Source organism: Ostrea edulis, chromosome 9 (assembly GCF_947568905.1).
Source record: "Ostrea edulis chromosome 9, xbOstEdul1.1, whole genome shotgun sequence".
Classification (NCBI taxonomy): domain Eukaryota; kingdom Metazoa; phylum Mollusca; class Bivalvia; order Ostreida; family Ostreidae; genus Ostrea; species Ostrea edulis.
Window position 1 is genome coordinate 5,788,169 of NC_079172.1, and position 16,832 is coordinate 5,805,000.

Sequence of the window (16,832 nt, forward strand, 5' to 3'; positions counted from 1 at the left end):
CAGCTTCACAGTAAAGATTCATCACTAAAGGTCAAACGAGGGTAAGCAGAATCTAGCAGAAATAGACAGATCGGAGATAGTGTTGCGATAGGGCTTAGTATGGAGAAAGAGCTGTTTTACAGACATTGTCAGTCGTACAAGGTGGGTGATGAAAAACATCGTAAAGAATTTGTTATTCCAGTACCACTTCGTAACAAAATTACGAAGATAGCACGCGATAGCATTCTAGGAGGATATCGTAGTACTAAGAAAATATTGGAGTGTATCACATCAAGTTTCTATTGGCCTGGTATCCAACGAGATGTGACCAGACCGTAAGAGATGTGACCAGATACGGTCAGTCATGGGACACCTGTCATAGAACGTTTCTGAAGAGAAGGTAACAAAAGTACCAGTGGAGAAGATCCCTCTAATCGGCACATCCTTTGACCATTGACTTGGTAGGTCCTATTTCATCAGTTACTGACCAGGGATCGTAAGTCCATATATTTTGACTGTGTAACTATAATACCTCCTGATACCCAAAGGCAGTCGTATTGAACAACATTTACACACATTCGGTTGAAGTGATGTTTTTCCCCTTCTTTAGATTGTTGGTAGCCAACTCCTAATGCAGTGTAGACGTCCTTTTAAAATGAAATATCAGAGTACAACCAGAAAAGGCTACGAAAGACCAATCAAACGACGAACATTTGTAACATATTTTAGAGATAAAAGCCCTTTTCCGATATCAAAGTCAATTATTCATTATCATCAGACCAACTAAGGTACTTTTTTCCACGGGTTCATAAGTCCGCGGAATCACAATTTCTGTTTATTCCGCGGGTAGAAATTTAGGCGGATTTATTAGATTGCCACTTAATGTCTTTCATTTACTTTAAGTACGCTGGGATAAATTTCCGCGGAAAATTTGTGACCGCGTACATAGCGTAAATTAATACCGCGCGGAAAAAAGTACTTCTACAGTATGTGTATAACTTACTGCAAGGATTTCAGGATGTATTTACAAATCTTCCGGGGAAAAACTATGTAACCCAGCATGATGTTCATATGGCAACAGATGAGCCAATCAGAAATAGGCCATACAAGATTTCTTATGCAGTCAGAGATCCAGTCACATCAAAAGTATGGTCGATATGGACGTCATTTAACCTTCGGAACGCCGTTTGTCATCTAAACAGATAGTAGTAGCAGAATCGTCTTGTCTTTCGAAAATTGAATAAGGCAACTGTTTTTTTTTTTTATCCAGAACCAAAGCCTGACCCAGATGAATTTACGACAAATGTTAGCAACAACAAGGTCTTTTCCAAAAGATCCCTATGAGAATTCAATATCGAGACCCCATCATATTTAACAGACTTATGCGAACGCTTAGAAAGATTTAGAAACCACGGATTGTTTTCTTCATGGAATTCTCATTCATTCTGAAACATTTGAAGAACATCTGGTAGAATGGCGGAATGTGTTGGGAAAGACTCGGATAAGTACACTTGCCAACAAATCATCATAATGTGAGATCATATTTTGATTACGGATAAATCCGTTTACCTGATCAAGATATCGGGCTCACGGCGGGTGTGACCGGTCGACAGGGGATGCTTACTCCTCCTAGGGACCTGATCCCACCTCTGGTATTTCCAGGGATCCGTGTATGATCAACTCTCCATTTTGTATTGCTAATAGGAGTTATGAGATTGATCACTGTTCGTTATCTTCGCCTTTCATCATGCAGACAAGCCTAGAATACTGAGGTCATGTCATAGGTGAAGGTGAGATACAACTGACGAAAAGTGAACCGAGAGTCATCGAATCAGCATCAAGACCAGAAATCATAAAGCAGGTGAGATCATTCTTAGGGCTAATTGGATACTACAGGAGATTTGTTCCACGTTTTGCTAAGATAGCAGGTGCATCATAGTTCAACGGATTACCAAATAAATGTGAATAAGAAAGTGATCGTGCAAATACATAAACACGTCTGAAGCCAATGTTACTTGCTACTCCTGTTCTCAGGTTACCAGAACAGGTGTATCCAGCCTTGGGAGTGATGCAACATGAAGGTTGGAAGTACTCTGTGGTCGATTGCTATCGGAAATTGCTAGAAAGGAAACAAAGATACACTGTTATATATGTAAAGTCCCGCAGCTCAGTCACATTTTTGACATTTAACTTTACTCTCCGTTGGTATGGTGGGCCGAGCGGACCCAACTTTAGTATTTGGACTCCACAATCTATGAAGGATACTTGTCCAGAAATTCCCTGACTAGGATTCCTTGTTGCCTGTATGTGATAATAATGTTTGTACATCATCAGGTGTTGTCATCCGACGTTTACTTGTAGTAGTCGTGGACCTTTTTGATTTCTTATTTCTGTTCCTATCTAGTTCACATTGTTTAGTTACTATTATTTTGTTCTTTGATTGACAGGTGTCATCCCCGAGTTTTACAAATTTTAGGTTAGCGCTTAAAAACCCAAAACAACCCAAGTTTCAATTGTGAGATCAGAACTAAATGTTGTCAGTGTGCTCAGCCAATCAAATCGTGTAACTGATAAAACCAAATCATATAAAAATATTGCAAACTTAACTTCAAAATTCAAAAGGCATTTAGCGGAGAAAATTACTTTGAACCTTATACCTGGTTTCCATCGCAACATAAATGTCCGGGTATACCCCGTGTATGTGATCTCTGAGGAATAATTTTATTAACAGCATGCTACTCTAAGATAATGCGTGTACATGAATGATTTCTCCCTTCATTTGAGAAACGTAAATTTATCTTTCTGCGAGAAAAAACAAGAGAATCTGAAGAAGAATTGTACCATATTAAATTTGTGGAATCGATATCATTATTTTAAAATTTCAAGAACAGATAAAGGCATTTAAAAGTTGTGAAAACTTCAATTCGAACAGATCAGTTGAAGTTTGGACTGCATTAAATTGGTGTTTGTCTATTCTATGACTAATGTCCTCAACTTCTTGGTGTACATGTAATTCTGATGTATTTGTAGGAAAATGCTAATACGGTATATATGTATTTTTTTTAAATGTTGAAGCCTTATGGTATCTGGCCAAGTTTACAATTCATGAGGCTCTTCTTTGGAAATGCTATCGGTACATTAATTCTCAAGAATACTACTTTTGTAAACAAGGCTTTGTTTGCCAACTTTACTGCTCTTTTCAAATCGGAAATTTGAACGATTTGGATGCATTTGAATGAAATTTAAATCGACGCACTACCATTTTAAAATTCCCTGTGCATGGCCCGTGTGACAGTCATCAAACGATACCTGAGCGTTAACACATTACACCAGTGACGCAATGTCAATCTAATTATTCACAGTGACCCCATGGCCCATAGGAAAAAAGAATCTACACACCGTATATGTTTCGCGATGTGATTGGAAATTATTGACTTTTACCTCTTTGATACTTAACTTTTATTAACCTCCGAATATGGGGCGCTCCATGTTTGTGATTTTCGTGATTGTGTGTTATTTGTTGTGTGAGAAATTATCGGTCATTAATGGGAGGAGAAAACACTTTGGGACGGTAAAAGGATTAGCTACCTTACCAGAGCAAGCCGAAACACTGAACATAAAATGCACAGGTGAGTTGGCAGTTACGGACTTGCATTTGTACACTTTCAGATAAATTGTCCATGAATATGTTTTGTGTGTATGTAAAGCACGATTCAACGGTAACACATATTTTAAATGTCATGATAACACATCCTGAATAAACACGTGTAATTATTGATATTGGGGCAAAAATGAATGAAGTGTAAAATTAATATTAAAGGCACACTACCAATTTCGTATATATGTTCCAATCAAAACAAAACACCACAACATAATCTTTCGTGTACATAGTAATACACGGTTGTAAAGATTTAAACGTCGATGTATTTAAGTCAACTCAAATAAATTACGTAAGTTAATTTCATGTTAATGGTTATTTAAATTTGAATGTGTATTCATAAAACTGGAATTCCATAGACCCAGCCTTGCAGATAGACATAGAGCTTATCGTAAAAAATAAGTTCTATGTATATACACATGTATCAATCTAATAGGATTATCTCACTCTCACTCTCTCTTTCACAATACTTTACGAAAAGCTTGATTATCCGATATAATTCAATTGGGGGACATTAACTTCCTATTTAAGTGTACTATGACTGAGGAATGTAATTCATTGACAAACGTGTATGGAGTCGTGTCTGTGACAGCGGCACAGAAAATCCGGACTGTATACCACTAAAATATCCAATAATTGTGTTAACTGTCAATTTTTGATAGCAAAACAAGTAGATGGCACGTGTTTAGCTCGAAATTCCTCTGCCTAAAGTCAAACAATATAAAACACCCTTCACATTTATTCATAGACAGTTTCGGCTTGAGATAGTTATCTTGCTGTATGAGCTTGACTATCTTTCGAAATTTACGTTTTATAATCAACAATAATTATGGATAATTCAAAAATGGTGTAGCTCTTTTATCTCAATCTCAATTTATAGTTCTGCACCAAGTTCAAATTTTATCTGCACACACTGGTACAACACTGCACCTTGATCACAGCATGATATGAATAATCTAAATTGTTATGAGAGCAAATGATTGTATGTGACCTTAATGTTTGTCTGGTCCGTCGACAAAATGCAGTTGTGACAAATTATCTGTCCCGTTGTATGGGAAACATTCATGTCGACAGATTCACACTGCCGAACGAATCACACCATTTAATCGCTCACTCTTCATTGGATAACCTCAAACATACGATGTATTGGAGGAATACATGTAGTTATATTTTTAACTTGCGATAAACACCCACTTTCACTTTATTTTGATAAGTTAACAATTTCACCGCTATATACAATCCCTTTTTTATTTTATTTTGCTGGTATTGAATTCAGATAGACACACAAAAGAAACGTTTAAACCTTTTAAAACATAAGAACTTAATAATACCTTTGGGTTTAGATAAACCAAAATGACTCGATGAAAATATTTTGAGAATTTATCAGTCAAATGTAAATACAACCAGCATGGTTTACCTTGTGCCGTGCATTACCTCTTACTTCGATACTAAATCTGTGTTGATCGAATCGTTCGGTTTCCATTGATGTAGACAAATGCTAGTGCAACTAAATATATGATTTACATGTATATGTACTAAATTTTGTTGAATAAAGAGAACGTTGTATTTCCTTACTTTCACTTTTCTAGACTGCACTTACAAAGATCAAACTGATATCAAAATTCGACAATTACCCACACAAAGAATTACTAAATCAAATCAGCGGAAGACACACCATGGCAGAAGAAGAAATCGTGGGAAAATCAGAAGACACCATAGAAACAGGAATAACTTAAAACCCAGTCATTATCGAAAACCTTCCAACATCATGGCAGCATCAGATCCTTCTGCGCATCACGTGATTTATCCATCCAATGATCAACGATACTCTCCTCTGTTACCAGAAGCCGCAGCTCGATTGGTAAATTATGACACCGGGTATTATGAATTAAAGAGCTGGGGATTATGTATTTGTAATGAAGAAAACTGAGTCGTTCATTACTTAAAACAAATATGTATATGTAATATTCTTGACTTGGTGACTAGTTTCTTGCTTAGAATAGCCAGTACAGTAGAATTAAATTCATAAAGATGTACCAAAAATCACAACTACATAAGTGGTGACAAGTTTGATCTTTTGTAATCAAAGGCGAAAAATGCGAACGTTTCGCGATATAGAACTTGCTCTAATAGTAAATAATTCATGGAAATTGTTGTGGTTTTTCTTTCACGAAAACAATGTAGACTTTTCGAACATTTTGAAATTAAGAGCCCGTGTTGTAATTTAATGAAAACGATGTTTTCCATTAGCTTTATCTGATTTTATGATCCACGATTTACTCGTTGATACTGCCTGCGTTGATATCGAGTTTATTATTTTTTTTTTTTTTTTATACTTTTCTATTATGTAACTTAGGATTTTTAATGTTGCTTTATCCATAATGAAGTCCACTGCAATGTAGTATCTTTATAAGAACGGAAGTCATTACTTTAAACACATGAACTAGGATCTTTGAATTTATGGTGTCTGCAAACAAAACGTAGGAATTTTTTTTCTTGAAGTCTGAATTGAGAAGGTACCACTGACTGTAACTAACTCAGACACAGCTATTAAATCTACCTGCCTTTAGATCTAGCCTAGCTTTTTTCCACCTTACGTTTCCTCTTTAAATGCAGCATTCACAATGGTACGTGATAGCTTGGTTTTCATAGCAACATGATACGGACTCGTTTTACACACCAACGCTCTCCCATTGCTTGTCGGTGTTATCATATGCTTTAAATGAATTTGATTTCGAATTCAGTGGATAATGTATTACGTATTCTAAAATATACAACTGACATACGAAATAGACATGTAGTCGAATTTCAATCTTTCAGTTTAATGTAGTAGGGCACATGGTTTTCATTGCGTATTCTATAGACTTGCTTCAGCATGTAATGAGGCTGGCTCAGATATCCTAAACTGCCTGTAAACGCTTTGTCCTCAAATTTAGATATAGGTTTTTGTTGGTGGGTTGGTTTTTTTTCAATCCGGAAAAATCATCCATGCATCATTATTGCACCTTACCAGAAATATTCCTAACGAAAATTAATTTATTATATTTCTATCTCAGTGGAAAATTTTGTTATTGTTTTTATATACATTGACAGGAGGCCAGGTTACACCCTTCTCTGACAGCATCTGTCCGTAAACTTAAAGCGACGCTTACAGACATTCTCCAGAAGATGAAACGAAAGATCGATGAGGTAAAAAGGATTTAGTTCAATTTTCTCCCCTAAGGGTATGTCCCTCATAAAGCGCATTACAATCTCTACTGTCATCTTGAAATGGTAAGATAAAATTGTCGTCGCAGAATATATTGCTGTAGGAATATTTCAAAATGTGATGTCGCTGAATTTATTGCTGTAGAATTATTTCAAAATGCGATGTGTATTTACGCAGATGCATATTGAACGCAGAGGCTCACAGTTAACAGCCAGAGACAACATGATGAAACTGCGAGAAGAGCTGCAGCAAATCACGCGAGAAAACAACAAGGCATACGGTTAATACCCGACAATTTCTCACTTTGTTACCATAGAAAAAATATCAGTATCTAACGGATATAAATTGGAAACAGATAATGATGTGTTGATAGGAAAAAATTTGATTTTAAAGGGCATTAGCTGTAATTCTGTCACCAAAAAAATTGAATTCAATGAAAACTGCTCTATATTTTGTATTTCGGTAATAACACAAGTATTTAATTATGTCAAACATTATAGATTTAACCTCAAAATAGGCACATATGATTTTGGCGATTAAATGATTATTGTCTTGCAAGATAATAATTCTTCCTTATATATTTCTTTACAATAAAAGCGGTTATCTAACGTAGTGTTTTAGGTCTCTTTTGTTGTTGTACAAAATATGCCATTGAGAGATTTTGAGAAAAAAGTGGTTGCCATCACTTTCACAGCTAATTTAAGGATGTTGTGTTATAACTTTCACAGCTAATGCCCCTTTAAGGATGTTGGGTATTAAAGAAAATTAAATGGTGACATACTGACAGCACATCATTTCTCAAATAAATGAACATTCTGCTTTCTTTCAGACGTCATTCTCGATGTGTCGCAGCTTACTAGAATGGTGATTTTGAAACTAGGACGGCACGGAATACCGGGACCCCAGCACCACATGCAGAAGCCTCAATGGTTAAGGGAGATACGAGGCGGGAACCACCAGCAAATGACAAAAGCCAGTAATACCAGCTATCTAGTAAATGGCACTTACCGAAAGGTCATGGGTATGAAAATGTAAGGATATGTAGCAGTTCTCGAGTAATTAACCTAATGATATATTTGAAAATTTGAAATCCCACATTCTAAATGATGTAATTTTTTCTTCTTCGTTTTTATGATGCTTCTCCAATTTTTAAACCCTATGAGCTGTATCAAATGAAATTGTATTTTGTAATTTGCATTAAATGAATTCAGCAGATTATCAATTTAGTTTATAGGGTTTTTAAGATGGGAACGAGTAATGAAAGCATACTATTTTGTGAATAAAATATCGCTTATTGTAGATTGGTAAAAATGAGAATCGAGTAATTATATAAAATATGATAGAATTAGAAACCAAAGAGCCGTCCAATATCTTGGCTGTAGTATGTGTATATACATCGTGTCAAATTATTTGTACAGTAATTCTGTCCAACAAGATTCCCAAATGGGAAAGTTGAATGACGTCATGAAGGCTGGATTATCCGATCTGGAGCGACTGAGAGACCTGAAAATGCACGCCCGGCGTGTCCTCAACGAGCTGCATATAGGGATAGAACAAACCGTCCTTCAAAAGAAAATAGACCGATACAGGGTAAATAGAAAATAGACAGAGACAGGGTAAACAGAAAATAGACAGGGACAGGGTAAATAGAAAATAAAACAGCGACAGGGCAAATAGAAAATAACAGATACAGGGTAAATAGAAAATAGTCAGAGACAGGGTAAATAGAAAATAGACAGATACAGGGTAAATAGAAAATAGACTGATACAGCATAAATGGAAAATAGACAGATATAGGGTAAATAGAAAATAGTCAGAGACGGGGTAAATAGAAAATAGACAGGGACAGGGTAAATAGAAAATAGACAGAGACAGGGTAAATAGAAAATAGACAAAGACAGGGTAAATAGAAAATAGACAGAGACAGGGTAAATAGAAAATAGACTGATACAGCGTAAATGGAAAATAGACAGATATAGGGTAAATAGAAAATAGTCAGAGACGGGGTAAATAGAAAATAGACAGAGACAGGGTAAATAGAAAATAGACAAAGACAGGGTAAATAGAAAATAGACAGAGACAGGGTAAATAGAAAATAGACAAAGACAGGGTAAATAGAAAATAGACTGATACAGCGTAAATGGAAAATGGACAGAGACAGGGTAAATAGAAAATAGTCAGAGACAGGGTAAATAGAAAATAGACAGAGACAGGGTAAATAGAAAATAGACAAAGACAGGGTAAATAGAAAATAGACTGATACAGCGTAAATGGAAAATGGACAGAGACAGGGTAAATAGAAAATAGTCAGAGACAGGGTAAATAGAAAATAGACAGAGACAGGGTAAATAGAAAATAGACAGATACAGGGTAAATAGAAAATAGACTGATACAGCGTAAATGGAAAATAGACTGATACAGCGTAAATGGAAAATAGTCAGAGACAGAGTAAATAGAAAATAGGCAGATACAGAGTAAATAGAAAATAGACAGATATAGGGTAAATAGAAAATAGTCAGAGACGGGGTAAATAGAAAATAGACAGAGACAGGGTAAATAGAAAATAGACTGATACAGCGTAAATGGAAAATAGACAGATATAGGGTAAAGAGTCTCAAAAGTAGATATATAGTAAAGAGTTTTAAAAAATGGACCGACACAGAGTAAGTAAGATTGAAAAAAATAAATAAAAGTAGACAGACACAGAAAATAGACAGGCAAATAGTGTTAGTGAAGTAGACAGACACAGAAAATAGACAGGCAAATAGTGTTAGTGAAGTAGACAGACACAGAAAATAGACATGCAAATAGTGTTAGTGAATCGAAAATAAAAAGCAGATAGACACAGCGTTAGGGATTTATAAATAGAAATCAGACGGACATAGCTTTTACGGAATGGACAGACACAGCGTTAGGGATTTGTAAATTAAAAGTACACTTATATTGAGTAAGAAATTTAAAAAAAAAAAAAAAAAAAGAGTGGTTGACCAAAAATAAAATAAACGACACATAGTAATGAATTAAAAACGAAAATGGACGTAAGTAAAAAATATAGACAACTCTAGAACAAGAAGTTTAGAAAATAAACCACTTTAGGCTAGTATTGTTTGGATTTTAGACAGATGAACGAAGGGCAATAACTCAGATTTAGAAAATAGGAAAAAAAGAAAGATCTTTACAAGTAACATTTAAATGTGCATGCAGGGCCGTAACTGCCGATGAGGCAGACGAGGCAACTGCCTCGTCTGATTTTTTGGCAAAAAAGAAAATAAAATTATATAAATGTTATATTATAGGATATATGTTTAAAATGAAGACAAGCACCTTTGTCTTTGACACCATATTACGATTCTTTACATAGTACAAATGAAACACAAACATGATAAATTGGGATTTAAAAAGTGTCATTTTCAGTCGTAAAGTCAATCGGCGGCCCCCAATCCCCTGCCTCCCCTGATTTAGAACCCTACTTACGGCCCTGGCATGTCAGGGGTTTATCGTAAGTAAACTTTTTATAGGTATTGAAATAGATTAAATGTAAAATATAGTTACACATGAATAAATATCGACCCAGGATGTCATAAGGGGAAGAAACACAATAAGGAAATACACTGTAGATACGAAAGATAAAGCATTGTGTGACCTTATTGGTTTTGAAACGGAAACACCAGAGACAATACACACATATAGCTATACATACGAGAAAAACACTGCTTTGGGTGATGAAAATAGATTAATGATGCCTGCGATTCAGTAGATATTTGGGCTAATTAATTATAAAAATCCTGATTGAAAAACTATATCGCAAAGTTGTAGACCTGTATGAATCGCTGATTAGAAGATTTCTGCATTTCTATCTCTTATTTAACAGAGTCTAATTTTCATTTAAAAGCATTTCCAATGAATATCATTTGCAGCAATTTGAGAACAACATAAGAAAAAACGTGAATGAGTCGCACGTATTGGCAACATCAGCATACAGAGACCTCAAGTACTCCCAACGCACGTACGAAGTGAGTAAATTGTTCTAATGATATAAAAATGAATGATGATACTGACCAAAAAGCATCACAGTGCCCGGGGTGTAAAGCAGACGTGGTCGATAATAAAGACCTATTATATACAATATAAATTATTCCACACAACTGGTCCTCAGTGGTCGATCTGTCGCTTCATAACCGGGAGGTCGTGAGTTCGAGCCCCGTTCCTGCCATGGCCGCATCAAACCTAAGACGTAAACATAGGTAGTGATTCCTCCTTCGCCAAAATGCGAATTTAGAAGTGAGAATCATACATGGGTCTTAGAATATGACCTTAAAAACAGCACGTCGCGTCAGGCGTTTGCACGCTCATAGAACGCTACGGCTCTGGGCGCTAAGTATGGGTCTACATTTGTTGTACTTCACCTACAAGGAGTGAAAATTTCTCGAAAGGACGTAAAGCAAACAGTCTTTATGCCACGTTTGACATATAACTGCATCTGATTCGTTTGACATATAACTGCATCTGATTCATATTCATTTAAAGGACAATCTGCATCTCAAAAAGAGTATAGAAAGGGAACGAAAAAGACGAGCTCAGCCCTCCAGAAGACGCAGGAATGTCCACGTGGACAGTGCCGACTACCGGACACTGGTCGACATGACATATTCCAAGTCCAGGAGGCTACAGAAATCCGAGGAAACACTTAATAGGTGTGTGTTATGATCAAAGACTTCCTCAAAACTTCCTTATCCGAAATAATTAAATAATTTCATAGTATTCTTTCAAAGTATACTTAGGAATTGACTGAGATTATGTACTCCTCGTACTGTGTTAACTGAGATTATGTACTCCCCGTACTGTGTTAACTGAGTAGTGGAAAATGAGTTTTATATCAATCTATTTCTTCAGAACAATCTTACCTATACTATCAAAAGCTCGACAAATTACTCATGGAGATGGTGCCTTACCTGTAATGCTTCAGGTACAGAAAATTGACGACAGACTAAAGTCTTACATGAAGGTAAGAGAAAAAGAATGATCAAGGTTTCAGCAGTTATCTATCTTTATCTGACCAGCTCAAGTTCAGAACAAAAGCAAATAATTTTAACATGAACTTTTGAGACAGTGAGCATCTTGTTAATACGAGGGGAAACATTTCAACATTATTTTTACCTGGTGGAATCTGTATTATTGATACATGCAAAGCAAATAAATAAACAAAAGAATAATTTTAATGTATTTTAGACTCGTACGACATAACACTGTAAAACCACATTCTTTAAAGAAGGGAAAGTTTATCGTTTGACAATAGGTTACTGTGATCTGTGTACAAAAATTAACATATGTTAAAAGGGTCACCTTTTTATCTCTACCTTGTAAAAATAAAACCTTTTTTTTTTCTTCAGAAAATAGATAGAGTCCTAGATGATCTCAGAAAGTTTTTGGGTGATGAGGACGTTATCGCAGAGCGATGTCATAAACTTATCGCGTTAGGAGAATTTGAGGTGGAGACGAGTGTCCTGGACTGCAACCCATATTGTGACGGTAAGACACGCTCGTCAGGACGGCGAACTCGCTGATTATGCTTAATTTTAGCCGCATTGCTATCTATAAACCCAGATCAGATGTACATACTACGTTATGATATAGTTTCAATACATTTATTCACATCATATGTATTGATTAGGGATTACTGACAAATTTTGCTGCTAATTTTGAAAGGATTGTTCGCCTACTCAGCAAACATGTGGTAGACTTTTCTTGATAATCACTATACGTCTTGTAGAGGAGGGAAGCGGAAGTGGATGTGGTTCCGGTGAGGGAGAAGAGATCATTGACCCCGACACACCGCCAGTACCGTCTGTTCTGTCTCCGCTGAACGAGACAGATTCAGGAACAGAATCCATCAGCGACGGAGACAGTGACTTTGTGTTCATTGATAAGGATAACATCACCCTCAAACCTTTGAAACCGGATGTGATGACAACTACAACCGTGGCTTCCACTACAAAGAAATTATCTTGGTGGGATACACTTTTCAAATCAAAATCCAGTACACCTTCCATTACAACAACTAATGCCGTTCAAACAACACTACCATCGTTAACAATGATTACCTCGACAGAGAAAACAATAGAAACATCAACAGCAATGTCCACCTCAACAACACTACAACCGCCAAAAACTACAACCTCAACAACACAACAGCCGCCAAAAACTACAACCTCAACAACACAACAGCCGCCAAAAACTACAACCTCTACAACACAACAGCCGCCAAAAACAACAAAGAAATCCACACACCCACCCAGTACCAGAGAAACAACAAAAGCAACAACGACAACAATCCATTCAACAACACCAAGTACAACAACAAAAGCAACAACTACAACAATCCATTCAACAACACCAAGTACAACAACAAAAGCAACAACGACAACAATCCATTCAACAACACCTAGTACAACAACAAAAGCAACACCTTCAACATCAACAACAACAAATACACCTTCAACAACAGTAACAACGGCACCAAGAAAACCGACCACAGTCACTGCTCCATCAACAACAATAAAAACAACAGATGCATCAAATTTGGTTGATATTGCAATAAGTGGTAGTGGGGATATTGATGATACAGAAACTGAAATTGAATTACAAACCACCAAATTATTACCTAAAGTCACAACAACGACGTTATCAACATTAATTGAAATAGGTAGTGGTGACGATGATTTAATCATTGTTGATGAGGACGAAAAGAAAGAAATTCCCAGTACCACACCAAAATCATTTATTTGGCCCTGGGGTTGGGCAGGAGACGACCCGAGAGCCGGAATTCCAAATTTATTCAGTATGTCAAATGAAATTTTGTGATGATAGAATGTATTTACCTTGTTTTCTGTAAATTTGGATCATTGATTAGTACATGTATATGTAATCTGAATTAAAGATTCTGAATTTACTTATTTTGTCATCTAATAGGAGACAGGCTGAGCGAGAAAGCAAATATTTTTAAATCTAAAGCTGTTGACTTGTTTGAAGAATCAGTCAAACTTCGAGAACGAGTAGCCGGTAAGTCATCTACCTAATAATTCCTATCTTTCGTTTATTGTAAAGGAAGATTTTTTCCTGACATTTTGGGACTTTTTCTTCTTCAGATATTACCCAGAAAAACACCCTTCTTGCGGTACGAAGGGAGGGTCTAGAAGTGTATGTGTCCAACCTCCAGGAAACATCTTACCTTTGGAACACAACAAAAGTCATAGTTAACGATGCAAAACCTCGGATGAACAAGATTTCTAAACCTTTTCTCAGAAGAATTGAACAAATTGTGAACAAATCTCGCGAGTTTGGTAAAATAGCCACAGAAAAACTAGCGGAGTATGAGGGAGCCTCGGTATCATCGAAGAGGAACGAAGAGTCCCGAAAGACAGCCCAAATTCTCACCGATTTATTATCCAAAGGTAATGTTTTTAACCATTGAATTCACACGAATGAAAGTCTTATTATCTTTTGATGTTTCAGCAATATATTTACAAATCAGTATTGGTTTTCAAAAAATTGTGAACCTTGATTTACTGAACTTTGCTCATGCAAATTAAGAATCCGACTGGAACCAAACTTTTCAATGTTCGTACAGTATGATCTTAAAAATTTACTAATGATTTGCAAACATGTATTGCCTTTGATTATGTTTCCACTGTGACGTATTAAACTACCTTACGTTAATCTGCTAACTTTTTACTTTTAGTATCGGATATTAAAAAAAGTAGGCAGGAGATGAAAAGAATTTTGACATTGACCACCGACCCATGTTCAAAGATACAAACAAGTGCAGCTTCTCTGCGGAATAATATAGCAGATTTAAGGAAAAAAATAGAGCAAGCCAAACGCATCGCCAGTGCTATGCCGGTATGTAATAAATCCATTTTACACTGCTGTGTATAAGATGACCATTTTTCAAATTGAATTATAACCATCGTTTTTCATTTTAAAAATTTGACATGCCTTTTATTTTGAAATAAGTCATTAAAGTCAGTAAAGTGAGGACGAGAACAGAAGACTGGTGAACTGTGTGTGTGGGTACTGGAATGCAATGTGATATTGCACGTGTGGGTCATACAAGGAATATGCTCCTAACTATTCATACAGTACAAGTAACAGTGGGGCTTACTGTCCCTACACTCCTTGTATGTCTCAGATATCAAACCACAGATATGGGAAAATAAGAGAAAAATTAAATTCAAAGATGATAAAGATATGATGAAAACACACACAGATGTGTATGTACAGTGTATATGGAGAGAGAGAGAGCAGCACATATGTGTACATGTATGTATATGTAGAGAGATAGAGAGGAAATGAGCGAGAAAGGGGAAGAGAGAAAGAGAGAGTTGAAAATCATGTTATTATTTTGTACTTTTTTGACATTTGTACTTATTGCATATCACCATGTCCTTCTTTCTTGATTTGATAATTTCATGCTGATTTGAGAAAGTTTAGTGAGCCACCTTAAACGTGTCTGAATGTTATCAAGAAATATGTAGTACTTGTAGATTCTATCCAAGATACCATGGTGTACAAGAACTGATTTAAAGAGAGAATTATAATTACATACAATGTACTAGAAATGAATGAAATTGTTTGTGTAATGATTCATGTCTTATCCATTGACTCCTGTAAGATCTTTCACGTTTCTGTTCAGGATATATTGTCAGTTTTTATTTGTTCCCAGGCTTCCATATCAATGGATGGCAAAGAATCGCTATCGTTGACCGTAACCTCGTCTTCACTCTTCAAATCACCATTCTCTGCTTTCGGATTCTGTCTCAAACCAGAAAAAAGTTCCATGGCCATTGCAACTTTGTATAACCCAGCATCGGTGAGATTTGTTTATTGAAGCTACAAGATAAAAAGAAATTAAGATTATACAGCTTTAGGCTTTAGGTAGAGCAATGATATAAAGCAGTGTAAGAAATTTGGAATCAAAATACGTGTAAAAAAAAAATGTAATAAGTTGGTTGCTTCTTGTGTTTAGCGTCCTTTCTTGAACATAATTACTTCTAGATAAACGTCACCAGCTTTAGGGATGGTCCACTGACATAAAGAGAGCACTAACAATGTGTGTAGCTTGCCCATACTGTACGTCTTGGGTCTACTCTATTCAGATGTATGAGATGTCGTTGATATTATATTTAGAATTATTGCTTGTAGAATAATATGCATGTATATTTATTGCATAATAGTGAGGGAGAGATTTATTCACCCAAGAAAAATCATTCATCTCGGTCTTTGTCCTCAAGGAATTTGATTTTCTTGGGTGAATAAATGAACATTCATGCAATAAATTGTTTTTTATGCCGAAACAAAGTAAGACTATAAAAATGAAAGTAGAATGCGAAAGTAAACCATATATCCGCTCATTTATATGTACAACAGCTGATCTAGCCCTAACAGTAGCACTTCGCCGTAAACGTATTAGAATATACAAGTAATGAAATAAGAGTGAGACGATAAGCACTTATCACGTTTCCTTTCTCCCTGAATACTGGTTACTTATTCGGATGAAACTTATAAGAATAAGTATAAAAATCTTGCGCCTTACAAAGTATCAATCACATCAACTATGGAAAATGATTTGGATGTATTATGACGTCAATTTAATCACGGTTTACCTTGATGCACTCGGACAACTCGGCCGATTACACCTGTATTGATGAAGGGTACCGTAATCAACCGAGGTGTGCCGAGTGTACCTTGTTGTAGAGTTTATGGAAAGTAGACGATGTCGCCCGAGGGATTCCGTACACGACGTCCCAAAACACATGGATGAAAATTTGTAGACTCCATCACGTGATTTGTTCAACCAATAGTATTTCAATAATCGTAATTTGTCATTCCCTTGGGGTATAATAATATGGCTTGGATTAAAAGAAAATGTGTGTTTCTCCTTTTTAACCTGTGGGTCGGAAAAAGATTTATCTTTGGCTGTAAATATAT

General features: G+C 35.9%; 1 protein-coding gene across 1 annotated transcript in view; it reads left to right on the forward strand.

The window, feature by feature from the left end:
- The first annotated feature begins 1,244 nt into the window (after positions 1–1,244).
- Positions 1,245–16,832, forward strand: part of LOC125660163 (uncharacterized) — a 38,835-nt gene continuing 23,247 nt past the window's right edge. Inside the window, exons 1-15 of the mRNA XM_056148339.1 lie at positions 1,245–3,608; positions 5,227–5,498; positions 6,731–6,826; positions 7,023–7,125; positions 7,675–7,876; positions 8,264–8,435; positions 10,763–10,858; positions 11,373–11,539; positions 11,739–11,850; positions 12,236–12,374; positions 12,616–13,683; positions 13,815–13,904; positions 13,991–14,296; positions 14,584–14,744; positions 15,568–15,714. Coding sequence (XP_056004314.1) covers positions 3,455–3,608; positions 5,227–5,498; positions 6,731–6,826; positions 7,023–7,125; positions 7,675–7,876; positions 8,264–8,435; positions 10,763–10,858; positions 11,373–11,539; positions 11,739–11,850; positions 12,236–12,374; positions 12,616–13,683; positions 13,815–13,904; positions 13,991–14,296; positions 14,584–14,744; positions 15,568–15,714 — 3,285 coding nt within the window. The 5' untranslated portion in view covers positions 1,245–3,454. The remainder of the gene's footprint in view (positions 3,609–5,226; positions 5,499–6,730; positions 6,827–7,022; positions 7,126–7,674; positions 7,877–8,263; positions 8,436–10,762; positions 10,859–11,372; positions 11,540–11,738; positions 11,851–12,235; positions 12,375–12,615; positions 13,684–13,814; positions 13,905–13,990; positions 14,297–14,583; positions 14,745–15,567; positions 15,715–16,832) is intronic.